This window comes from Gobius niger (genome assembly GCF_951799975.1).
Source record: "Gobius niger genome assembly, chromosome: 2".
NCBI classification, from domain to species: Eukaryota; Metazoa; Chordata; class Actinopteri; order Gobiiformes; family Gobiidae; genus Gobius; species Gobius niger.
In genome coordinates this window covers 29166947-29193490 of record NC_136853.1, presented here as the reverse complement: position 1 = coordinate 29193490, position 26544 = coordinate 29166947, and the positions used below count along the sequence as shown (strand labels likewise).

At 38.5% G+C, this 26544-nt stretch overlaps 5 protein-coding genes across 9 annotated transcripts in view; 4 read left to right on the top strand and 1 right to left on the bottom strand.

Moving 5' to 3' along the window:
- plxnb2a.1 (plexin b2a, tandem duplicate 1) overlaps positions 1 to 9667 on the top strand; it is a 127006-nt gene extending 117339 nt beyond the window's left edge. For both annotated transcript variants that reach the window (XM_079582911.1, XM_079582910.1), the window contains 18 exons: positions 163 to 264; positions 351 to 487; positions 555 to 655; positions 1146 to 1375; positions 1947 to 2128; positions 2213 to 2279; positions 2363 to 2509; positions 2602 to 2679; positions 2986 to 3064; positions 3463 to 3563; positions 4390 to 4471; positions 4546 to 4697; positions 5385 to 5545; positions 6804 to 6951; positions 8133 to 8197; positions 8272 to 8347; positions 8439 to 8513; positions 8623 to 9667. In XM_079582911.1, coding sequence (XP_079439037.1) covers positions 163 to 264; positions 351 to 487; positions 555 to 655; positions 1146 to 1375; positions 1947 to 2128; positions 2213 to 2279; positions 2363 to 2509; positions 2602 to 2679; positions 2986 to 3064; positions 3463 to 3563; positions 4390 to 4471; positions 4546 to 4697; positions 5385 to 5545; positions 6804 to 6951; positions 8133 to 8197; positions 8272 to 8347; positions 8439 to 8513; positions 8623 to 8727 — 2088 coding nt within the window. In that variant the 3' untranslated portion in view covers positions 8728 to 9667. The remainder of the gene's footprint in view (positions 1 to 162; positions 265 to 350; positions 488 to 554; positions 656 to 1145; positions 1376 to 1946; positions 2129 to 2212; positions 2280 to 2362; positions 2510 to 2601; positions 2680 to 2985; positions 3065 to 3462; positions 3564 to 4389; positions 4472 to 4545; positions 4698 to 5384; positions 5546 to 6803; positions 6952 to 8132; positions 8198 to 8271; positions 8348 to 8438; positions 8514 to 8622) is intronic.
- The window catches only part of tmem243b (transmembrane protein 243, mitochondrial b), a 129488-nt gene that overhangs the window by 101035 nt on the left and 1909 nt on the right, over positions 1 to 26544 (top strand). The window contains exons 1-4 of one of the 4 annotated variants that reach the window (XM_079582950.1): positions 24398 to 24555; positions 24762 to 24876; positions 25653 to 25709; positions 26315 to 26509. In XM_079582950.1, the coding sequence (XP_079439076.1) occupies positions 26429 to 26509 (81 nt within the window). In that variant the 5' untranslated portion in view covers positions 24398 to 24555; positions 24762 to 24876; positions 25653 to 25709; positions 26315 to 26428. Of the gene's footprint in view, positions 1 to 24230; positions 24250 to 24397; positions 24556 to 24761; positions 24877 to 25652; positions 25710 to 26314; positions 26510 to 26544 lie in introns of those variants that run through there. The other 3 variants (XM_079582952.1, XM_079582949.1, XM_079582951.1) reach the window with 3 other exon arrangements.
- On the top strand, positions 12375 to 15633 carry LOC306959344 (uncharacterized protein; the record flags this gene model as incomplete). Its single annotated transcript, XM_079551432.1, has 5 exons — positions 12375 to 12609; positions 14776 to 14800; positions 14915 to 14950; positions 15040 to 15116; positions 15578 to 15633. 5 exons carry the CDS (start codon positions 12375 to 12377, stop codon positions 15631 to 15633), a joined length of 429 nt encoding a protein of 142 aa, XP_079407558.1.
- On the bottom strand, positions 16492 to 20643 carry dclre1c (DNA cross-link repair 1C, PSO2 homolog). Its single transcript, XM_079582821.1, has 15 exons — positions 20438 to 20643; positions 20268 to 20319; positions 20056 to 20140; positions 19923 to 19982; positions 19776 to 19831; positions 19601 to 19702; positions 18974 to 19046; positions 18665 to 18805; positions 18491 to 18592; positions 18255 to 18391; positions 18123 to 18177; positions 17959 to 18047; positions 17776 to 17873; positions 17610 to 17696; positions 16492 to 17537 (listed from the first exon to the last, which is right to left on the bottom strand). Exons 1-15 carry the CDS (start codon positions 20544 to 20546, stop codon positions 16846 to 16848), a joined length of 1938 nt encoding a protein of 645 aa, XP_079438947.1. The 5' UTR covers positions 20547 to 20643; the 3' UTR covers positions 16492 to 16845.
- On the top strand, positions 23460 to 23950 carry meig1 (meiosis/spermiogenesis associated 1; the record flags this gene model as incomplete). Its single annotated transcript, XM_079551770.1, has 2 exons — positions 23460 to 23591; positions 23712 to 23950. 2 exons carry the CDS (start codon positions 23460 to 23462, stop codon positions 23838 to 23840), a joined length of 261 nt encoding a protein of 86 aa, XP_079407896.1. The 3' UTR covers positions 23841 to 23950.

Below are 26544 nucleotides of genomic sequence, written 5' to 3'. Positions count from 1 at the left end.
TTTGTTTAGCCAAAATGTTGAACAAAAAGGCAATGTAAATTTAATCCTCAGCTCTCTCAGTGGTTTGCCTTGTTTGCACTCGACATATACAGTGAAGGACATTAGTGACAAAGCATCTTCTAATACTATATCTACATAACAATGTTGTGTGATTTTGCGCAGGATGACAAGTTGATCCTCGAGGCTCCTTCTTCTCAGCCTCGAGCCAGTTCCAAACGGCAACGCCAGCGCAGAGACACAACCAACGACCTGCTGGAACTCGTGGTGCGCACTCACACAACTAAGACCTAACAGGATGAGTGAAGGATGAACAAGCAATATACTGAATCGCAATGTTGTAATGTTTCAAGGTGAAGTTTGGGGACGGCGAATGGTTGGTCGGCTCTGTGTACTATGCGAGAAAAGATGACATCCCTCTGGCAATTATCATCCCTGCTGTCATTGTTCCAATGCTGCTCTTTATTGCCATCTCGGTCTACTGCTATAGGTACATGTAGGAAATATATAGCTGATTTTGTTTTGTTCTTCTAAACGTGTGTCTTTGATTTTTGTAGGAGGAAAAGTCAGCAGGCAGAACGAGAGTATGAGAAAGTTAAGCACCAGCTCGAGAATCTGGAGGAAAGTGTGCGAGATCGATGCAAGAAGGAGTTCACAGGTAAAATGCACAACGAATGTAAATACAAAGGTTTTTTTGGTCGGGGCAATTGGTTGTTTTGCTATACACGTTCATTATCAAACTAAAATCCATTGTATTACTAGTAGAAGTGAAATTGTGAAAAGTGAAAAAAGAAAAAAAAATCTTTGTATGTTAATAGGAGCCAGGTTGTGTGAAAAACCTTTATGAATTTGACATATGCATCAATCTACATGAATTGTATTAGCTTTTCATCTCTGTTGTGTACTTTTGTCTAATAATACTGATATTGAGCTTTGGTTTCCACAAACAAGTTGCATTTAAGCAGTTTCAAGTGGCGCCGGATCCTCCCGTAACATGTAAAGACATGAAAGACTTGATGATGCCCCAGGAGCTTTAGATCATATTTGATGAAACACGTTTTGATCTAATATACATTAGATGCTAGAAGAAGGAAAAAAAAGGAGTAAACAGTGTTGTAAAATGTTTAACTCTTAATGGTTTGTGCCAGATCTGATGATTGAAATGGAAGACAATACCAGTGATTTGAGCGAGGCACGAATCCCCTTCCTCGACTACAAAAACTACACGGACCGCACCTTCTTCCTGCCGTCTAAAGATGGCGCCAACGACGTCATGATCACAGGAAAGATTAAGATCCCAGAGAACCGCAGGGTCATCGTGTCTCAGGCCCTGAACCAGTTCTCCAACCTGCTAAACAGCAAAACCTTCCTCATCAATGTGAGTTTTACTGCCTGACATGTTTCAGCAGCCCTGACAGTGAAGAAAACAGGTTTACAAACAAGTAACTGTTCAAGGCTCCTCTTATTTTGAAGATGTTTTTAAAAAAAAACTTAGCCCTATATGTTTAAAGCTGAAATAGGTGTCTGGCTTTTTCCAATAAATTTAGCATGCAAAATATTTCTCCAAGCTTTAAAGGGACTATACAGTGTTTAGAAAATTTAAAATTATGTATTTTCCTCTCTCTACATGTTCCAGCAACGTCCTAATGTATAGAATTAGCCCAGACCAATTCACCACAACTGCCTCTAAAATTCTGCACTGTCACTCAAAAAGTTGTTAGTTCCGAAGTGCCGTCATGCACAAGCTTAATATAGAAGGTGCAGTTACACGTATGACCTGAGGTGGCAGTAGTGAATATAAAATGTCAACTTGCATCTAGCCCCTTTAAGATCATTATTTGATTAAAAAAAGAAAAGAAAAAAAACATCATGAACAAAGAGATCTCAACAGATGTTTTCACTGTGTTCAGTTTTAAAGATGGTGTCATTTTTATTTGTCCTGTCATCAGTTCATTCGCACTCTGGAGAGTCGCCCTGACTTCAATGCCAGGTCTCGTGGTTATTTTGCCTCTCTCCTGACGGTGGCGCTGCATGGAAAGCTGGAGTACTACACGGATATCATGCGGACACTGCTGCTGGAGCTAATGGACGAACACGTGCAGAACAAAAACCCCAAGCTGATGCTCAGGAGGTCAGGGGAAATCAGTAACCGTCTATGAAATCCGTGACATTTCTTATAATTATTTGTGTGTTGTCTCTTTGCTTCAATGTTTAGGTCAGAGACAGTTGTGGAGAGGATGCTGTGCAATTGGATGTCCATATGTCTCTATCAGTTCCTTCGGGTACGACTGTTCTTCTTGACTTTGGTTTACTTTTCTTTATAGTTGATGCAGTATTAGCTTTATGTGCTCTGCTTGTGTTTTAGGATACAGCCGGAGAGCCGTTGTACAAATTGTTCAAGGCCTTAAAGCACCAAGTCGAGAAAGGACCAGTGGATGCCAAGTTGAAGAAAGCCAAGTACACTTTAAATGATACAGGGCTGCTGGGCGATGACGTGGAGTACTCGGTTCTGGTTTGTGAAAACTCTTTCTGTTACTAAAAAGAAAGATCCACATCACCATCATAACATGAGTTAGTTGATATTGATTGATGTTTGTGTTGCAGACACTTCAGGTGTTGGTTCATGGAGAGGGTCCAGACGTGACTCCAGTCAAAGTGCTCAACTGTGACACAATTACGCAGGTGTGTTGAGAAAAACAAGCTAGAATTGAGTGTGCATACAGCGACATTCAAAACAGTTTTGTAATATTTTGCAACTTGTCAGAATAAAGTAGGTTTTACTCAGCTCTGAGTGCACCCTAAGCACTGGTATACATTAATCATTGGATTATGTTCTTACTGAAAATGTTGTAAATGTACTTCTTTGTTTTACTTTACTTTATCTCAAAAGAAATGCACAACTTTAGTGTATTTGCTGCCACTTGGGGAAACCGTTATTGTGATCACGTGAAACTGCTTACTGAAACTGAGAAACATGTGGCTTTACAGGTAAAGGAGAAGATTATTGATCAAGTATACAGAAATCTCCCATACTCCCAGAGGCCCAACGTTGAGAGCGTTGCTCTTGGTAAGATTTATTTCATTTGTTAGTATACTTTATTTGGCCTTGCAGATGAAATATTTGTTTAATGCTGTCCAACATCAGTGCTATCTTTTGGGCCTTTAGTTTTTCATACACTGGTAATCTGCCATTATAGATATAATATGTGGACAATATTTTTTTATTTATTTACCAAGTTATTCAAGCTACAGTTATATACAGTTATTGGTGTGGTGTAAAATTAAGCCTTAATTTGTATGTATATCCAATTTTTTTTTTTCCAAGACCTTAGTTTTAATTGGATGCTGAAAATCGGTAGATGTGTCAGGGAAACCAAGCACCACTGTGTTTTTGAGTCACTTTTGGTAAACTGATAAAAGTTTGGGTCAACAGTCGGTTTAAATATTTCCTAACTGTTCTGGCAGAGTGGCGTCCTGGTTCCACTGGCCAGATCCTGTCGGACCTTGACTTGACCTCACAGAAAGAAGGACGCTGGAAAAGACTCAACACATTAGCACATTATAATGTAAGTCATTTATTTTTGGACATTGACGTATTTTCCAGACTATAAGTCGCTCCGGCTTATAAGTCGCACCAGCCTTGGCAACTACCTGGGCATGGAGGCGTAACTGCACCGTTTGCAAGCCTCTCCCGGCAGCACGTTGTTTCTAGCTCTCATTTGCAAACTCGTTCCTCTAGCTTTTAGCCCGCGATTAGCTTTTTTTCTTTCTTCATTGCAGTAAGAGTAATCTCCGCTTTTTGCCAGTCCCTCACAAGTTTCTCGCTCACTCCAAACTTTCTTTCTACTGCTCGATTACCGTTTTTTAAATCTTCAGTAGTACAGGAGCAGCAAATACTGGTACACGAGCCTAGAGCGCCCTCTAGTGGCTGTCAGTGTGAAAATAACAAACATGTGAAATTACATATTTTGAGAAACAAGTCGCACCTGAGTACAAGTTGCACCCCCAGCCAAACTATGAAAAAAGTATGATTTATAATCCGGAAAATGCGGGTTCTTCACCACAATTACTACTGGATATCATTCAAATCAGTCTCGTTGAATTATCTGCCTCCATCCAACTGAAATTAAGACATACATTTTAGAGTAGTAGTATTTTATTCCAATGTTATTATAAAGCAGCTTAGATTTACTGACTTCCATGGGGATCTTATTGCTTCAATGACACTTAAGTTTTCGTAAAGTTTCGACTTTTTCTCGTGAAGGGTAGAGAAATGCTGAGCCACAAGAGACTCCCGCTGTAGAAAAGATAAAGAGAAAAACTTCAAGCCTTCTCCATCCACATCTGACATTTAAACCAGTCCCGCTGATTTATTCCCTGTTGTTGTTTTAGGTCAGAGATAATGCCACTTTGGTGTTGTCCAGAGTTTTGCACACACAGTCCTTTCACCAACACCAGGACAGCCACGAAGAAAGTGAGTTACCTTCACATTTGAATTTAGAAATGATACTGTTTATTCTGATGTATTGGTTTTTTTCTGCTCAAAAGAAAATGCCTTGCTGGAGGATGACAATACCTACCACTTGGTCAGACAGGCGGATGAAATTGACGAAGGGAAGTCTAAGAGAGGCAGCATGAAGGATAAAGCCATGACCAAAGCCATTACTGAAATCTACCTAACCAGGCTTCTGTCTGTCAAGGTGTGCACCCGGGCTTGCTCTTTGCATCACTTATTCTTATGTATTAAGATACTTCATAAATAGTTGCATAAGACAATTGGTTTGGAAATCAATCTAAAATCATTTGATATCCTGGTGTAAGGCTTGAAGCTGGATATTTGCCTCTAACCTCTTAACCCCCGTCTCAACTGAAAAGTGCATTTTCTCCAGTTTAGCTTGACCCAAACTAAAAGCTTCTGGACTGGAGCTTAAAGCCCATAGGCCGGGGTAATGCTTCATTTGAAAGCTAAGACCAACAAAACTGATCTAAACAGATTTTTTATCCGTGTTTTTGCCACATTGTCGCCTTTTTCACGGCTCTCTTTGTCACATTTTTGCAGATTTTTTATCACTTTTGTTGAGTTTTTGTCACATTTTTGTTGCATTTTCAACAGTTCATTTTGATGCATTTTTGAGGCGTTTTCAGCTTTGTTTTCTTCTTGTTTCCGTCGCTATGTTTACCCAAATCAGTTTGGGTAAAAACAGTTTCTTGAAAAAAGTGTAAATCTGAACCGGAGAAAATGTGCTCAGTTCAGGTGGGGGTTAAGAGGTTAAGACACTACACCATATTGTTACTACAGCATTTAACTTTTCTGTGCAACATGTTTCAGTCTAATATCTATTGCTTATTGCTCTACTAACCATGCATTCATGTTTGTTGTGTTTTAGGGCACTCTGCAACAGTTCGTGGATGACTTTTTCCGTAGTGTGCTGTGTTCTAGTTTGGTTGTCCCACCCGCTGTAAAGTATTTTTTTGACTTCCTGGACGAACAAGCACTAAGACATGATAACGTTGATGAGGAGACGTTACACATATGGAAGACCAACAGGTGACATTACATTCATGCTAGTGATGCGCGGGTTGTGGGTTCCACCGCAGACCCCGCGGTCTGCCCGCGGTTCGGGTCGGGCCGGGCCGTGAAATTCTCCTTTGATCACGGGGCGTGTTGGGGTGAAAAAAATGCCGGTCGCAACTCGCAAGCACTCTATGCCTCCGTACGCGCATTCATTGAATTCAGTCACAACTTATTCCTCATCTTTACAGCAGGTTTTTGGCGTAAATATACGTCGGATTTTCATAAAACAAGCAACGTTTTGCAGCTTGTGATCCAGAGAACACTTTTGTGGAGCTCATGTCTCCTATTTTCCACGGTATGTGCGACTGTGTGTGACTTTGCATTAGCCGACCTGTGCTCTCTTCCTCTCTCTCCCTCTTGCCCAGCGCTCGTCGGAGGGAGAGAGAGAGCGCACAAGCGCGAGGGGCTGACACACCGGTACTGTTCATGCAGATCATATTTGTAACGCGTAATTTTTAATGGTTGCGGGTGCGGGGCGGGGCGGGCTGTAAAAATAGAACAACGTTGCGGGGCGGGCTGGGTCAGGTTATAACCTGCTCCAAATGTGGGACCCGCGGGTTGAAAAAAACCTTGACCCGCGCATCACTAATTCATGCCAAAAGTAGAGAGAAAAACAGAGAATCACTACATACTTAGCCGCTGTCTCTTGGAAAAGTATGGACTTGACTGTGATAAACATTCAGCCAGCCAATGTGTAATTCGTCAACTAAGCTCTAATTACTCTTTGCTGTTACATAAAACGGCTTGTGTAATTGACAGGTTGTTATCATCAGGTAAATTATGGCAATTAAGAACAAGGAGCAATGTAGAGAGATTGCGCAGAGTTTTCTTTATCTGGGCCAAAACCCTATTTCTTTTCCGACTCGCCTTGAGCTCAACCTGTCAATCATCGCGAACATCGTCACACGCGCACACACACACACACACACAAACAGGCTGGGCAATTAAATATTCAACAGCAGTGGTGAATTATTGACAAGGGTTATGGTCTTTAAAGGGACAGGCGGCTTGAGGAGATGAAAGGATGCTGGGATGAGCAAAAGGAAAGAAAGTGAAACGTCAACAAGTCCTTAAAAAGCCAGGAATTAGAAAAGCCCAAAGCCCTTTGGGCATATTGATGATAGTTGTATTCAAGGTTTCATACAAAATAAGTTTGACCATGTTACAGTGTACTTATTTGCACTTTGGTAAAGAACTCTGCGTGCTAACCTGCTGATCTCTGTGTTCCTAGCTTACCGATGCGCTTCTGGGTGAACATTTTGAGGAATCCCCACTTTATCTTTGACGTGCACGTGACAGAGGTGGTCGATGCTTCGCTGCACGTTATCGCTCAGACGTTCATGGATGCCTGCACCAAGTCCGAGCACAAACTTAGCAGAGTATGTAGTCATTTAGAATGTGTCACCTGTGTCCATGGCAAGCATGTACTTTTCCCCCTTTACACTTAAACAAAAATCTCCAACCTGTTTTTGATTATTGTCTTGGATGTTAAAAATAACAAATGTAACACTTTATAATAACTACACCTCATTTAGCCTTAATAAATGATGAATTAACACTTGAACCATGAACAATTCATTGGTTAAGCGTGACTAACACTCAATAACTACTACAGTTAATACCTAACTTATAACGAATAGTTCTTCACATACTCCACTTATTCATTGTTGAGTAATTATTAAGTATTAGTCACACTTGGATTAAGTGTTAATTCATCATTTATTAAAGCTGAGGTACCTGATGTTTTGTTGTTGTAAAGTCAATGTGTTTTAAAGAAGAAGTAACTTATTTACCTTAATAAATCCTTGGCTAGAAAACCACAATTGCAACTTCCCTGCCTCCTGGTCGGAGGCCCCAATACACACTAATGGAATCACGAAGAAGAAGCTAGTAGGCTAACGGGCAAAGCTAACTGCGGGCTAGCGCCACTTAAACAGTATTTACAGCCACGTAAGAGTGATTTTTTTTTAATCTCCATAGTGCAATTGGATGTACGATATCCCTCTCTCCCTTTGTCTTTTCTGTCAGCGTAGTATTTACTCTCATGGAAAATTAATGAGTAAAGAAACGCTTATGGCCTCTAGGGGCATGAGTTACTTAGTTCTGCTTTAACCACCACAGAATATGTTGTAAACGCAGCAAAAAACAGACCTTGTTGCATGATCGTATTTTTTTATTGAGCGATAGAGCAATCTGGCAGGGTCTAAATTTGTGACATCTATTTTGGAGGTGGTCCCCCCTTCTTCACTTTGTCATCGTTCAAAGCTGCACACAGGCTTGAAACGGGCATATAAACAATTTGCTTGAATAATTCAGACAAACAGGAGGGATTGTGAGAGCTAGAACGAAATGTAAAAATGTCAGTATGTGCAGGAAAAAGCTTTAATGCTAAATAAGGTGTAGTTATTATAAAGTGTTACCAACAAATGTTGTTTACCAAATATTTCAGTGCACTTGTCATGTCACACTAAATATAGTTGCTCATCTAACCGAGGGAACGTAATTACAGAAGAAAAACAGAAGTGCACAGCTCTGAACTTTTCTTTTGTATTCACTGTAGGAGTCTCCAAGCAACAAGCTGCTCTATGCAAAAGAAATTTCTACATACAAGAAGATGGTAGACGAGTAAGTCCATACACAATATAAACGTTATTATTTGTGAACAAATGTCTTCATTATCCATTTGTGTCTTTTCTTAGTTATTACAAAGGTATTAGACAGATGGTTCCTGTAAGTGACCAGGACATGAACACACATCTGGCTGAAGTGTCCAGGGTATGACTTTTACATTCATAGTTTTTGAATTCACATCATTTTGTGTCTTTTTTGCATTGAGAAATGACTTGTATGTCTATGTCATTGGTAGCAACACACAGACAAGCTAAATACCCAGGTGGCCTTACATCAACTCTATCAATACGCCAGCAAATACTACGATGCGGTAAGAAAGCTTGTTTTACACGACTGCGTCAGTATTGCCATAGTCGTAATACATGCTACACCGAACCAATGCAACGTTTGCAATTATTATTTTTCTTCTGTTCTTTCAGATTATCCAGTCGCTGGATGAGGACCCCGCTGCTCAGAATAGACAGCTCACCTTTCGGCTCCAACAAATCGCAGCCGCTCTTGAGAATAAAGTCACTGATCTTTGACCTCTGAACCCTCAAAGAATTTTATCATACTAAAGCAGAGCCACAAAAACACAAGATGTCATTTTCGATGCTTGGAGTTTACAGAAAGGACTGATGCTGATGCTGGAATGAGGTTAAACATGACTTGATCTGAGATTGAAACTGGAGCGATTACGTCCTCAGCATTTTATTTGCATTTATCCCTGAAAAATACAAGAGGAAACATGGTGCCTGTATCCTGCGCAGACGAACTCCAAGAAAGCAATTCATTTTAATGGCATACTTGTTTTTTATAATTCATTCTTGGACAATGTGGTTATCTTTACACAGTTTTGTTTGCCCCATCATGAATGTTTTATGAGTGAACAGTTATGAAGCCATTAGTAATCAGACTGCATAAAATGTATGCCACTTTTTTAAAGTGTTTCTTTGAAACTGTAGATAGATCTGCATTTCTGCATTCAACTATTATTATGTTGTATGATGATGTAATCAGAGGGATGACCTTCATAGAATAATTAAAAAGTTATTCAGCCAATGATAATTAAATATGGTACGTGCCACTTTTGGGTTGAGAGAGTTGAGGGAAATGAATGGAATATATTCAGGGTACGACATGTCAACACTTTACTTACTCCATTTTACTGTTTATTTCATTAAGTGAGTTTGATTAGACCCAGAGCGTGGTGTTTACTTCAGTTTACATACAGTATTCACCATTTATTAACTTCTCTTTCTCGGAGGCTACAGTATGCTACAATCATGTGTGTGAGTAGATCAAGTCATTTTGAGTTTCTGTGTTACATATGTGACTAATGGACATTCACTTACTGTGAAATCAAATGAAATGTGTAAACAAGTGCTCTGAGCACCCAAACGTTTTAATTTTTTTATGTAGATTTTATTTTTTTAATTTAAAATCGCCAATCTCTTGAAGCAACCGTTTCTTCTGTTCCCAGCACACAATGTGTAAAAAAAAAGTGTCTTTTGAAGGCCCTCAGACTCTTTAGAGTCTCACACTAAATGTAATGTGAAGTGTCTTATTCTATGCCTTATATCCAGGCCATCACAAAGGGTCTGCTGACAAGTGATTTGAAATTCAAGGTTAATCTTCCAAATTCTTGTTTTACAATTTAAATATTACAATGATTGTTTAAAAACATCATTGTGAATCTTCCCTTTTATATGTGTTATATTTTAAACCTTTTTATTTGTAGGTTTTAAACCATTTACCTCTGAAATTGACACAATTCAATCCACTAACATAAATCATTTATTAGATTATGTTTAAGATCAAAGTTTGTGAAATGTCTTGTCTTTTTTTCAGCCTTCTTCCTGCCACCAACAAGTGCCTTAAGTAAACCTTCAAGAAGGCGAGCACATCAGAGCCAAACAATATATACTGAAAACCTAGATGCAAATACAATTAAAGCATTTCTTGTGAGTGTCCCATAGTCAAAAAAAGACCTTTATCATGAGACATTTCATCCTTTATTAATGAATTTCATCCTTTATCAGTTAACAAAAACAGAATGACAGCTCAAACAGTGTTTCAGTTTGTTTTAAAAGTTTTTTCCAGGAGTCTGTGGATTTCTGTCAGTTTTCTCATTATGACATTACACTGCATTTCCAAAATGCTAACGCAACGGAAAGACTTTTGAGATGCTAGAGAGAAATGTAGCCACCTTGAATTCTAATCAAAAGATGCATTTGCTGTAAGGTCCATGGATTTATTTATTTTTGTAAGAAAATGTGTGCGACAGGTTCAGTGAATTTGAAATAATCAAAAATGATCATTAAGAGACTCTTTAAAATTTGCAACGCAGACGTTTTAACCACTGTAATGTTTCTTGCTTACCATTATACACCACTTCTTTTCCATTTGTTTTATTTTGTTTTGTTTTTTTATAAAACTCATGTAGGAATTAATGCATATGGAGTTGATTGTGAAATGGGTCAGGCTAAAATGACGCCGATTAGTCTGAACTGTTGCCCATATCAGTGACTCTTCTAAAGAAGTGGAGAAGTGGGTAAAAATGTATAGATTTGACAGATATCCAATAAATTATGTTTTTATAATTGTGTTGTGCCTTTTCCCCCCCTTACAATTAGCAGTAGCCTATTGGTACGAGCAATTAAAATTAAAGGTAGAGAGATACTGTAGATAGATACTCTAGAGATAGAGAGGTAGATACTGTAGATAGATTGATAGATGCGATAGATACGATAGATACTGTAGATACTGTAGATACTGTAAATAGATACATACTGTAGATATATACTATACATAGATACTGTAGATAGATAGCTAGATAGATAGATACATAGATATTATAGATAGATACTATAGATGGATACAGTAGGTTGCTTTTTTAAGCATATATTTAATTTTCACAAAAATTGTACAGGTGAAACTCTGAAAATTAGAATATTGTTAAAAAGTACATTCATTTCTGTTATTCAACTTAAACTGAAACTAATATAGACTCATTACATGCAAAGTGAGATAAATATTGCCTTTATTTGTTATGATTTTGATGATTATGGCTCAGCTTGTAAAAATCTCAAAATAAAAATCATACAATTAGAATATTTTGAAAATGGACTAAGCCAAAATCATCAAATTACAACAAAGGCCCGACATATGTCACTTTGCATGTAATGAGTCGATATCATATATTAGTTTCACATTTTAGCTTGAATTACAGAAATGCATGAACTTTTGAACGATATTTTAATTTTCCGACTTTCACCAGTATGTGCAAAAGTTAAGTCGGGGTGTACAAATTCGGCCCTCAGGCCATTATCTAGTGGCTTTCAGGCTTCTTGAATTGAAACACACAGTGGTACTTCTTACTACAAATTTCCTACTTCTATACCATTATAACCTCAAAAACTGACATTTTACTGTAGGAAAGAGCAGATTTTCCAAACCTAAATGAAGGTGTAGGGCACAGGTTAAAACTCTGCTAAACACACTCCCTTGAAATTTTCACTGCATCGACCCCCGATCTTTGGCCCTACACAAGGAAAAAAGGTGTGCAAACTTATTTCATCCAGTATTATTTGCTGTCTTAGCCTAATTTATTGGCATTTTTATGACAGTAGTTCCCAGATGGGCGATTTAAGAGGAACAACGGGGGCCCCAAAGCTTGACTGCAAACAAAATGGGAAGAACTGGTAGGTGACGCCCCCGTGCGTTATTCGTGTGAATTTCAGATACAACAAAAAGGAAGAAAAAAAACTTCGTGTAAGTTTTGTAGGAGGAAGGCAGGAGACCCTCGGCCCTTAACCTATGCTTTTGCTTCTGAAGAGAAGCAAATAGCCGGCAACTCTTGTGTGTTTTTTATTGTTCGAATTTGCATTGGCTACTTCATAGGCCACTTCTGGTAGGGTTTATTTTATGTATATATTTTGGCCCATGCACGTAAAATAATTGAGTCCTACCTTGAATGTTCGGATCTTGGAATCTACACAACCCTCTACCTTCATATTAACCTTAATATTTGCATGGTCAAAAAAAATCATCACTCCGTGTTAGACTATTTAAAATGATGTCCAAATTAAATCGAAACTGATTGGCCAGCCTCTGCACTCCTATTGTATTAATGTGGTTTTCACAAGCAGTGAGGTCTGCACAGCGCACGTCTCTCGCTCTCAAACACACAATGAGCTGGAGCTCCCTCAACAGCATGGGATCCCTCCCTCCCTCTCTCCACCTTTCCACCTCCCCACCTCCCATCCCCGAGTCCTGTTGCCCTTGGACTCTTTCAATCCCTCTGTCGGCTCACAAAAAGACAGACACCTCGTGCTTTGTGGTCAACTTCATGCGTCGGAACATGGGATGTGGAAATTCCTCTCCAACCTCGCCAGCAAACGACCCCAACCTCTGCAGCAAAGTAGGTGAGTTTTAAGTCTGCTCTTTTTGCACTTTTAATTATACACTTGTGTTAACGATGGCAGTACAGAACACTAAATTGATGTCATTTGTGAACAAACTTGCATACATTTGAGTTTGAAAATTGTTTAATAATATCAATTGACAAACATATATGACATTTTTATAATGCATTTTCTTTCTAAATGTAATAGGCCTACTGTGATTTCACAGAGCTTAATAAGACCTGCTGCTCAACGTTGTGCTGTGGGTGGAGGAGGTAAAGCTATAGCTCCACCGACATTGACTACAGTGACATTTTTTTTAAAAATTCAAATATATACTGTATCTGGTAACACTTAAAGGGACTATACGAGTTTAAAAATGCTAAAATTATCTATTTTCCTCCCCCTAAATGTTCCAACAATGTCTTAAGGTGTAGAACCTGTTCACCACAACTGCCTCTAAAATCCTGCACTGTCACTCAAAAAGGTGTCACTTGGCCCGAGTTGCCATCATGCACGCGCTTAATGTAGAAGGTGCAGTTACACGTATGACCTGAGGTGGCAGTGGTGAGTATAAAATGGCTAACATGCACCTAGCCCCTTTAATACAGCCCGGTACATCCATGGTACTTACAGTGGTAATAACTAGTAATTCCATTGTGGTACATCTTAAGTAATAAAAATGGTACTTTAAGGTATACAGCGGTAACTAATAGATGCAAAGGCCCGTAAATCTAATTATGTGGTACATCTATGATAGGGGAGACAGGGGCTATTTGTCACACTTTTTTTTATTTATTTGCTGCTCATCAACAGAAAATCCCACAAGAGTTAGACCTGCCTTAAATGAAAGCTTGAACCCTTGACTTGAAATTGACCTGGCTCTCTTTTTCTTCATATTGCAATAAATAGTCAAACACAATAAAATCGACTGTGACAATTATGTGCCCCATATATGTGGAGGAAGTTGTCATAAGGTGTGGGGTTGGTCATCACTATGTTAATGGTTTTTTTTATGTTACCTTGATATTTGAGATAAGAGCTAGAAAACAGATTTAGTGTGTTAACTCTAAAATGGCTCAAATCGAAGCTCTCTGTCTTTCAGATCAGTGTCTTTTGTTTAAGGCACTAACTAAAGGAAAGCTCTCATCACAGAAATAACCCAAACATTAAAGTTTGGAAAAAAGCATAAAAACTATTGAAATGTGTCTTCTCCTCATGTCTTCAGTCCAAATGACAAAATTATTATTGGAAGAGATTACCAATCCACATAATATGTGGATTGGTAATCTCTACTGATATATAATATTATTATATATCAGTACCAGCAAACAGCGCCCCCTAGTGTGGCTATAAAAAACAACGTGACAAATTACCCCGTGTGACAAATAGTCCCGGTCTCCGCTACTTATTGAAGTAATTCAAGGATACTACAACAGCAATTCCTAGGCAGTAAAACTGGTTCTTCTAGATACATTCAGAGGTAATTTATAGAAATTATGTATGATTTAGTTAGGATTGTATGACTATAAACAACATAAAGGAAACAAGTTTCTTTATTATTCATATGGAATAAGTAGCACAGAAAAGACTCAATATAGAGCAATATAGAGTTTACCATTTCAAAACAAGTTTCAAGCACAAGGAAAACACTGTAATAAAAAAAGAGACTCTTGTGTTATTAAAATGATTTTAATTTTTTGTTTATAGTCATCATAATCATAAGCAACAATCATATTAGTACCGGCAGCTACCATATCCCACTTTTATGCCAATTCTTACCACTAAAAGTACCTAGTAACTACCACTTAAGGTACGCCTATCTAGTAGTTTCAATCATAAGTATCCATTACTTAGCACATATCTAGTACCTTCATTGTTATTACATAGAAACTACCACTTTAAGTATTTAGGAATTACTACTGAAGTGCACTATGAAATACCACTGTAAGTACCTGGAATATACCACAGTAACTACGTAGGAGTTACCAGGCCGTATTCTAAAGTGTTACCCTGTATCTTTGTACACAATGAATATAATAGGAATGGACTATAATAATTTTGCTGTGCACAGTAAGGAAAAGAAATGCTGACTACTTTCAAGCAAAAATGTGAATCAATGAGTAGTGTAATGCTGAATTGTAACTATGCCCTAATCTTATTCTTTTGTGCCACTGTTTCCATCAGCTTATCCAGAATGTCCATCAAAAGTGTAAGTGTGTTTCATATTTTGTCATTCGTTCTTCTGAATCGTCCCACATTCTTTTTCGATTATCTTCACAGCAGATTTGAAACCATGTGTTTGTATGTTACATTTTGTGAACAGGTCAGATGACGCTGAAGCAGATGACGACAAACGAAAGTAGGAGATAAAAGCGGCACTGAACACATTAACAGCCATATATATATATATATATGTGCTTCTCAATAATTTTGTGTATGTGAGATCAGGGACTATGGAGGCGTCTATGTGGGCTTACCTACAGACGTAAGCAACATTCCCACAGTGCAGATTGGATCTCTCAGAGGTAAGTATCAGCTATAGAAATATCCATACCCCAATCCTTTCAAATGGTTCACATATTGTTTATCTTTAAAGCTCACACCTCGAACTATGCATTATAAAGCTACACTTTTATTTCTGCACTGCAACATTACAGAATGTTGCCTGTTTCTTCCAAACCCTATGACTGCACAGGCTTTAGGGAAATGACAGTGACGTTTTACTTGTGTAGTTGCCTTGGTGTGTACGCATATGTGCATGTGAGAGCATTCATGTCCAATTCTCTGTGATACACACACACATCATTTCCTGTGGAGCGTGCAGGTCAGGAGAGCATGGGAGAAGAAACATCCTTACAGCTCTGACTGTTGATGTTTATGTAAAAAATGAGAATACTGCAGTTTTGTTTTCTGTCTCACAATGGAGTTGCTTCAAGACTTTTGTTCATAGACGTGTGTGTTGAGTTAATGAGATTGTCGTCCACAGAGAGCGAGCGAGACTCGGCGTCCCTGAGGAAGCCACTGTGGGGAAATGGACAATAATTTTAATGAACCAGGTCTGTACTTGCTCTTGTCGATTATTTCAACAACGAGGCCTATTTTATGATCATCAATGTTTTTATAGTGTCTTTTGTGAAGTTAATATTACTGTGTTATGAGTATGTTTTCATCCTCTTCTATAGGTTTTATGCTTTTAAACAAAGCCACCTGCCAAGCTTAAAATGAGAAGCACCGACAGTGATGGGATAGCCTTCACCAGTCCCACCCTGCACCCCGGGGTGACTGAACCAAGACTGTGCCTGACCTGGATGTGGTCGATATGGTTGAAATTAAACTGCCACAGCAGCAATGATAGATCGGCCAATAACTGTTACACAGTTGTGCCGATAAGTTTACACACCCTGGTGGATTTTTTTGGGACATTTCTCAAAGAAAAAAAATCCACCAGGGTGTGTAAACTTATTGGCACAACTTTATATATATATACTCTAGGTAACTTTGGGAAGCGAACAGCAGGCCGTCCTCCCCAGCTCATTAGTGGCTCCTGTGGAGAGATGACAGGGGCAGATTCTCATCTCCGTTGGGATGAATATGGAAGTGTTGAGCCTGTGCAGCTCACATCATCTCAATAAGGAGTGCACTTTTTTTTTTAAAGATGTTTATAGTTGAATATAGAGGAACATAATTCCAATCCTGTGACAATACTTTTACAAATACAAACATGATATACCTTTTTTTTTTACTGGTAGAACTTTGGTGTAGCTGATTTATTGAATATTACAAAAAATGTACATTTAGCACATTTGTTTGTAGAGTGGTAATATATGGTTTTGTTTTTTTTTTCATTTTAAAAAACTTGAATATGTAAAGCAGTGCATGAGAATAAGAGAGTACAACATGTCACAAGACTGTGAAGATTTCTTTAATTCAGTTGCTCTACTTACAGACCACTAGTCTCAACTGACATGAGGCAGGTGCACAAGAGCTCTATAGTGCAGTAGTATATAAAGTGCATAGGTTAGACGTTAAGGTTAGATTGGTTGAAGGCCAGCCTTAAAAATGAGACTTAAATGTACATATGAAATGGAATGTAAATAAAAGGTTGTCAATGAAATTCTGCCACCCTCCACAACCTAAAGCAACAATGCAATTCCAGGATCAAACAGTATTGTAAAAACATAGCTGAAAACAATATATGGAATATAAACAGTGTGTGGCTGTAGGAAAAGGTTTTGGTTTGCATCATAGAAAAGTTTAATGTCCTTTCCGAGGTAACACATCCTCTCCAGAGGCTAGTATCCTGTACAGCTCCAGCAGCTCTTCAGGCTGGGGTACCTTTGACTCTGGTGTGCAGGGAATGTCGAAGTCTGATGAGGTTTGAGAGTCTGGGAGGTCCTGTATGTCCTGCTGGACAGACCTCTCATTCTGAATGAAACTCAAATGGCTTTGCCCTGGTTTCAGAAGTATTGTGTCAGGTAAAGTTGAACTCTGGTTCTGTGTTGAGTTATTAGCATGATTTGACAGACTGGACTGGGATGATGACAGACTTTCATGGCTTTCACTGGAGTCTGGTGTTTCTTCCTCTTCATCAGTTTCTTCACTGAACAGGTCAGGTGTTTGTGAGTCTGACAGTTGAGTGGAAGATGACTGTGATTGGCTCGTCTGGCTGTCTGTCAACATATCGGTGGTAAAAAAGTCCTCCCATTTTGGAGGATCAGTTGATGGCATTTGGTCTCTATTCTTCTCTGATTTTACTATCTCATCATTTTTAAGAGACATGTCGCCTTTTCCCACTTCCTCCTCCTCCTCATCTTCATCACCACCATCCTCTTCATCATTAGACTCAGTGCAATCAAGGTAGTTGTGTGAGCGTAGCTGGTCTTCAGGAATTATTGTAGGCACAGACTCACAAATCTGCTCAGTTTCAGAGTTTTTGAATGTGTTTTCTGTAATAGAAAAATGTTTTTGTTATAAATATTTGTAAAAATACAAAAAAAAAAACATATCTAATTTGTTACCTTTTAGTATTTCGAGTTGCACAGGTGTTTTTTTCCTCACTGGTGCCAGGTTTTGTCCATCAAACAACCCATCATCACTGTCTGGATCTACATATTTTTGCATAGAAAAATAATGAAGTTAAAATCTGAAATGCATTCACAAAATCCTTCAGGTTATTTGTCTCACCACGAAAAGATTGCTCTAATTTGGTGCGTTTAAGAACTCCCAACGGCTTGTATATAAATGCCTCAGGGTCCGACTGATTTCGGCACATTTCATTCAACCTGTAATGATCCAAGCAATGAAAAACACATCATTTTACAAGATTCTTCTCTTTCACATGTATATTTTTAATATTCGGTCACTCACAGCTGGGTGACCTCAGTCAGTGTCTTGCCAATAGGAATGACACTGGGATAGACATTAACTGGTTTGAGATACAACAAGAAGTCCTTAATCTGAAAGTTAAGCACATAAAGACAAATAAAATAAAATGTGCTAATAGAAAACTCTGTGCAAGTGAATTAACTCACTTCAGAATAAGAAGAATGAAAACTAAAGCAGGCTCTGAAAGAACTAGCTCCTGTTCTGTGGATCATATATGACAAAAAAATGATTAGCATAGTGTTTTGTTGACATACAGATTATGAGACCATAGTAGTTACTTTATTATAACATTAGTTTTCTTGCTCCTTTCTCCAAACCACATGGTAGATGGTTTAATGCTTATGATCCGGAGGGAAGTCCCATCAGCAGCTCTACATCCACAAGGCAAACGGTTCCCCTGGAAAAACTCCTCATCCTGGACACATAATGAGGGAAAAGCAAGATGCAATTAAGTACATTCAAAAATCTTGTTATATAGTTTAGTCATAATTTTCAATACAGTACTGTAAATAACCTTTGGATGTCGACAGGCATGGATTTGCGTTCTTTTGTCAGTGGTTACATAGTGAAGTATTTCAGGCATTTTATTAAACATTGCTAGATTGTTGACGTGGATCTAAAAGAATAGTAAACACAATGAAGCCCATACATATATTACACTTGCAAATACTGTGTTTTTATCTGTAACCTGGGTTTTGAACTCCTCCCCTAAGTTGGTGAATAGATATTCATATCCATAAGCAGCTTTGCAGTTAAGCCACACAACATGATATGGACTTTGACTGATCCAGTTTCCCACAAGCTCTGAAATACCATTCAAGCAGATATCCTGTAGAAACACACCGATTGTTATCAAACATTATCACGTACAGTGAGGGGAAAAAGTATTTGGTCAGTTTCCCTTTTTTCCCCACGGTATGTTCATGCTTAATTTCATTGATTGTTGGAGAGAAACTATGACTTGGTATTGCTGGATCAAACAAAGACAGAATCTTACCCGTGCTGGGATTTGGTAAAAACGTGGGTCATAGAAAGTAGAATCCAGATATACACTCTGGACATCTTTCACCCTGTGAAATAAAATATTTAGTTTAGTTTATTTGTTTATTTGAGCAGTTAACACTACTCAAAAGGAGTGGGCCGAAGGAATCCATACAGTAAAGTAATACAAAGGAACGTAAACAAAAGAAAAAAAACAAAGAATAGGTTATATACAATCTATTATATGAACATTTTAATTTATTTAAAAAAGATATTCTGAAAGAATAAAAGCTAAAGAACAATTCAATTGCATTGCACAATAACTCCACAACAGCAACTTCATCCACAGATCACAAATCCCAGTTTGACTGGTGCTAACTAAAAACTGATGACATTGCTCAAGTTTGAATGTTGTGTTGGTGGTGGTTGGAGCGGATAATTGTTCATATTAGCAGTTTCATCTTTATCAGTCAACTTGAGCAGCAGCAGCTGCAAACACCAGCTGAATGAATAATGAAAGTGTAAAGCAGCTGATCTTGAAAAGCGATGTAAAACTAGTGCAATATTGTTATTGTTGATCATATATATTTATTACAATTATTACACAACTGGGATTTACAAAAACTAAGAAGAAGCAACAAACCTGCTGCCAGAGTGTAAATGTTCAATCCTTGAAGCATCTCCTAGAGCTAACCTGAAGTCTCCAGTGTACAACACATTTCCTTGGCATCCCTCAAAAAGGAACCTTTAGAAAAGGATAGCAGCACATAGTTATTTTCAAAATAAGATACTCCTTAAAACCATATTTTCACACTCACATGACAGAGCCAGGACAATGACCTGCAGGAAGCAATGTAACTACAATGTCTTCTTTCTGTGAAATAAATGATTCACTTAAGTCGTACTCCCTTTAGAACTCAACTGAGACTTGATGATTATAATGATGATGCTGATTATTATTTTACCTCCCCTGATGCTTCATCCACCAAGGAAATCTGAGTTGGACTTTCAAGCTCCAAAGGAACCTAAAACAAAATGAATTCCTAGTTACTTGTATTTTGTGTGGTGTAAAAAACAAAAAAACAAAAAACAACTTACAATGTAGTCCTCCCAGAAAGAATACTTGGGGTTGCTCAGTAAAAGTTCCTTGGTCACAAATGAGCAATAGAGACGGACTGTACGACTGTAGGGGCACAATTTAAATGTTCAGTTCTTGTGTTTTTGATGTTATTTACTTCATTGTACAGTTCAAAACAGGAAACGTGAGAGCGGGGTCCGTGTAGTTATTGATTTCATTGTTCCGTATTTACCTGGACAGTAGCTTTCTCTTAAGCTGTGGTCCCTTGAGTCCTTTCATATGATCTAATTGAATCAGAAGGTCGGTTTTTAGCTCACTGTAAATCTTATCATATTCGCAGCTGTTGGCACAGAGTGGAAGCCATTGGTATGTTTGGTCCGATGGAGAGGATGCTAAACTTACCTTTGTGGCAGTGGGAAAGGAAATATGCCCGGGCATGTAAATTCTCACGATCATATCTGTCCAAAGAAATGCTCGGATACTCTTTCATTCGACCTGCAAACGAACTCATCCTTGGTTTTCTTTGACAAATATCATGGGAAATTCCTTAGTGAAATTACGTTTATCTTTTCACTCCGGTTTGTGATCATGTTTATTCGTCCCGCCCACGATTCTTCCTCTTTCTGAAGCTGGACGCCAGCGGCTGGTTTACGCGGTGTCGCCCTCTACTGTTCATTTACGAGCATGTGATTATTCAAGACTAAACTAAATCAAATTCGATGATAGTGCAATATAACTATCGGATCAAACGATAATGCAGATGGTGTAATAACGACAGAAGTCAGCGAGTGTCAACACGGAGTTACGAAGTTTATATAATACATATTTGTTTTGACACTTATGGATGTTGACAGTTCTATTTACAATTAAAAGGATGTATTTGTAACCCCTCTATATTCTCTACAACATAATCTTTGTTCATACAGATATATCCATCATCACCAATCTACGGTCAACAACGCCGTGAATAGTTGCTAGGCAACCGAGGAAAGCTATCAACAAGTTAACATCGGGGACAACGTCTCAATTTACCGCCTGGCCAGGAAGAAAGGTGGGTTGAATCTGTAATGCTTTTTTGTGATGTCAGCTATTTCCCATGATATCCATAGTAGTGTTGGGTTATTGGGTTGTGTGCTAGCGATGTGTGCAGATGTGATCAGTTTTCAGTGACAGGTTCTGCGCTGAATGCGTTTTGTAAGTTCTCTGCCAACATAACTTGCCAGCTCGAAGTTAGCTAGCTAGATGCTTAAAGCTACACTGTGTAACATTTCACCCAATAAGTAGGTGGCACGGTGGCACTGCGGTTATATCGCTCTCACACTTAACAGCTAGCTAGAAAGGTCCCCAGACACCTTTTTTCCCCTCCTGATGATATTTGCCTTTTGACTCGGACTGGTTAGATTCGTGCTCACCTAACAGACAAAGTTAGGAATTGACCTTTCAGTGGCCCTGCGGCTGTTTTGAGTGGTTAATATGGCACCTTTACTTTCCATGCCAGCATTGGCCTTTGTTTTCTCTGCTGATCGAACTGTCTCCGTGGGTACGTATACATTTCATTCAGATGACCAACCAGAAACCCAATAAAAAAGTTAATAAAATTGATCCTGGTGTGTTCTACAGGCCACCAGGATGAAAAGCAAAGGTGCCAAGTTAACCACCTATACAGCCATTGATCACTGATAGGTCAAAAGCACAAATTTACTACTTAAAAAGTTGCATAATGCGCCTTTAAAGCATAATTAAGTAATGTATGCCTTTAGAAGCCATAAGCACCACTGCAGGTGTCATAGCATGTTTTTTTTACTCATCAGAGTAAATACTATGCTGACAGAAAGGCACATTGTGCCACAGCCCAATTACAATCATCCCAATCATCCCATTAACACTTGTATTGCCCCCAGAGGGACTACGAAAGGATTTATTAACGTAAACAAGTTACTTAGTTCTGCTTTAGGTTAGGGTTAAGGTTAGGTTTAGGGTTAGTTTTGGATTAGTTTAAGACAGCGTTGTCCTATGGAGGTGTGGAGCTCCACAGGAAAGGAGCTTCAGCGACTGGCCAATCAGGAAGTTTATTATGCAAATGTTACTTGGTGAAAAGAAAATTTTGCCAGCAGGACGGGGCCTTTCTGTACATGTTCAGCCCCTGTCTGCGTGGGTTTCCTCCATGTACTCCATTTACCCCTTCCAATAAAAACATGTGCCACTCAGTCTGGGTGAATCAGAGTGCGTGGGGGACAAGAGATGGCCCATGGCTACAATCCGGCGTGGCATGTTTACATGCATGAGTTGATATTGATGTATATTTGACCTTTCAGTGACTCAGTTAGCTTGGTGCCTTTGCTTTCCATCCCGGTGGCCTGTAGAGTTCGGGAAAATCGACTGTTATCATGGAGCTCCATGTTTGTGGTTGTTAGCAAACATATACTAACATTAGCTAAAAACAGTATAAAAGTGAGGAAAAAAGCTGTGGAGCAACTCCGTTAGTTGCTGGGTCACGTCTGGTAAATCCATCTAACCAAGTGTCAACAATAACTCCAGTAATTTAGATTTTAAAACTCCATTAGTTTTTTATTGCTGCAAATCCCATGATGCTTAGCGATATGACATCACAATCGTGAACGTAGGAGTCATGCTCCAGGATCAATTGTGTAACTTTACTAGAGGAATTATATAAATTCACTCTTTGGTGGTACTAGCAAACATGGTCCAGACAATTTGTATAACATTAGTTAAAAACTGTCGCAAAGTGTAGAAAAAGTTGTGGAAGAACTCCATTGGCTGCTGAACCACTACTGGTAAATTCATCTAACACACTGTAGTATCCAAATGTTTTAATCTGACCAATTACTCCAGTATTTTGCATTTTAAAATCTGCAGCCCATCCCATATTAAGGCAATGCGATATGACCTCACAATCCTAAACTCTATTGGTTGTTTTTAGGTTCTAGAATGTGGTGGGCCAGTTGTTCCTATTAACTGCATTACACTTTCACAAGTAGTATCTGAAAAGAAAATGTATGTATTACAAAACGTATCATTAATATCATTGACTGGGCCCATCTCTCTACAACACCAAAAATGTCCTCATAAAGAAAATAATTTTACCTGCCCCCTACCTGTATGAATATCATAGGCCTTTAGAACGCTGTGACGTCACCTGAAACCCAGCAATTCTGACCACTGACCATATATCGGTATTTTATGGTCTATGATTATGACACACGGTTGTTGTTTTTTACGTTTTCTCGAGTTCCACTATTTGAGTAATGGAGGCAAATAAAATGTAGGCCTATTAAATGTAAAATTTTGGCCACTAGTTTGTATGCACCTTGGACCTTAGCAGTAGTTTTACAGCTGCAAGTTATGTCCCACCCAGACCATGTTGATGAATTTAAGTGTCTGATTTCAGCATCACCACTGCAACATGTCCGGGACCAAGCCAAATTCTATGAGTCGAGCTAAAGTGTGGACGGCTGATGTCGAAAACCTGTTCAGATTTCAGCAAGCAGGCTACAGAGATGAGTTAGAGTACCTGCAGGTCAAACATGGTGCCCTGGTGAGAATTCTAAATGAAAAACATTTATCTTTGTGGCAACATGTTTATGTTAGATAAATGTGACATTCTTTGACTGAGGATTCAGCTTATTCTTCTTTACTGTTTTTGTTTGTTTATAAGATTGACAAATGGCCAGAGACTGGATTTGTAAGGAAACTTCAACGACGAGACAATACCTTTTATTATTATAGTAAAAAGCGAGAGTGCCAAGACTGTGAGATTCATAAAGTCAAAGTATACGCATATTAGGACATCACAGACTCTTCAAGACAAGAGATGCAGTTGATTGTTGAACCAGTGACTGAACCTGCTGTCATTAACTACACAATTAAGTATTATTTTCAAAATAAAACATGTGTGTAAAGGCTTGATTATTGTTGTTATTTTTATTTATTTTTATTTTTGGGGGGTGGGGGAATAAATTCACATTTATTTATTTATTTATTTATTCTTGAATTATTCACTGGGTTGTCACACCCCACTCATGTGATTCATGAGGGTGAGATTCAACTTAGCAACCCCACAGAAAGGCTGTTTTTTGTTTTGTTTTTACTAACTCGGACTGCTAATCTTAATTTTAATGACATAATTGTAGGATTTATGCGTAATGTTTTCAGCTTTCACATTGATATAATTTGCTCGAAACAAGGAGAAACGGGTGAGTCTGTTGGGTTATTGTTGTATTTTAGACTGTTTAGTCTATTTATACTCGTAGTCTATTATGGACAGGATCATCATTGTACTTAAATCTGTCTGTCCTGATTTTCTAATAACGTGTGGTCTAAAATGTGAGTAAAGCGCACAGTTGACCGCACGTGAACCGACGCAACTGTCGGCTAAACTGCAGTTGAGGAGTTCGCCTTTAACAGACGCTCTGAGGCTACCGGATTTACTTCATTCACTTTAATTCATGCATGGCCTGTCATGATTATTGGACTTTATAAAGTTATGTTTTAATAGAGTCGTCGCGGAGTCCTAAGGCAAGTGATGTGACTGTAAGGGCTGCTTAAGGTTAAAATAAGGCTTGTAGTCGCGTTTACATGACAGCTGTGGTTAGCTAACTGTTAGCTCTGTTAGCATAGCTACAGATGGCCACTTGCAGCTTAGTTTACCTGTAAATAGTGTTATTTTTTTGTATGTTTGATCGATTGATCGGATTCATTTAAAAAGCTCTGTTTTGTGTTTAGGAATGGATGTGCTAAAGCAAACCGGAACGATTGGATTAGGTTTGCTTCCCATGGAAATTTACAACTGAATTGCTAAAGTATTCGTTGCAAAGCCAAAGGTAAGCAAATTCACACATCACATGTTTTCCCTGGAGGGTAAAAACTTTTGGCAAGCTTTATATCCATTTTATTGACGGTCACATAGTGGCTTCAATATGGGAATTTTAATAAAGGTTGGTAAATGGGGTCTGTTATCTGTGTAGTGCACATTCAGATCGCCGAGATTTGTTTTTTCTTGTTTTGAAGGAAGTCAAACTAGATTCATTTCGTCACTCTATTCAATCTGACCACTATTTCCTCTTATCTGACGACTGGGGGTTTGACTGAAACAATATATTGGATGGATTTTTGGAAAAAGGTATAGCCGACTTTGCTCAGTTTAACTAACGGCAGTACCAGGTACAAGCGTGCAATACTGAACACTTCCTGCCAGGCATGGGTTGTTAAAAAAAGTTGGTGAGGAGGTCATGGGATAGCGCCAAAATCAACACCACGTAGAGGGAAAATGTATGATGTGGGGCACCTCTAAGAAGCCTAGTGTATCACAAGGCTGCAGAGGAATGCAGCTTTAGGCCAGGTTAGTGATGCTTAATAATAGCCCTCTTGTTTTTCTGCCTCGGTCATTTTCCGCTGAGAAAGGTTCTGCGAAAGTTTAGTTTCCTTATCTGCTGCCTTCTTATACACTCATGAAGCAACATTTCTAAATGTTCTCATTTGTGTCTGGGGATGAGACAAATAATACGTTCATAATTTATATGTTCTCATACTGTGTGAAGCTACATTATGCATAATTTGCATTGGTCTTTGCATTAGTTTTTTTTCTCCTTCATTAAAGGTTAGAAGTGACACATGAGAAGCAATGGTCCTAGAAAGCAAATGGCTCTCCAAGAAGGTTATTTACATGTTCTAAGACATATATTATGCGAATTTCAAGCTCACATGTTTTATCTGTATAAAGTTTTGTATACTTATGTATACTTCAAACAACTTCAAAGTTACGTTACACTTACTTGAGTAAATATTTTGGCTACTCTTCCCAAATCAAATCAAATTTACAGGAGTGTGACTTAAAATAAAACAATTATAAAATTATAAACAATACACTGCTAGTGGTGCTTGGACGTCTTCTGGTGATACTCGGGGTCATTTGCATTTTTAAGCATTTTAATTATTGCATTCATATATTTTTTTCTTTTAATTTTTCCAAATTGCTGTTGATTTTCTAATAGCAAAAAGAACACATCATCAGGCAGTGTCAAATTTGTACAGAACACTCCTTTTTATACAGTAGGACACAAAGGTTAAAACTAGCACTTTGAGATTTCATGTAAAGTGCTTTACAAATTAAAGGTATTATTATTATTATTATTAAAACTGTCAGTCACCACTGTATGTGTTGAACTAGACGCTGGTTTCAGTGTAAGAGTTGTTTTGCCAGGACAATATCAGAAAATGGTTTAGAAGTATGTTATTTATACTTTGTTTTTGGTTCGACAGGTAAAATAGTCTCCACAACGGGCAAATGGACTCTGACGTGCTGTTAAGTATGCAGCACTGAGGCAGTGTTTTCGTGGGACAGTACAGCTGCGAGGGACTGGTTGCTTTGTGCTCATGGACGACTTCACCACCAGGACATACGGGACCAGCGGAGGTCTGGACAACAGGCCTCTGTTTGGGGAGACCTCTGCACGGGTATGTACCGCTGTTAACACTGTGTCAACAAGTTG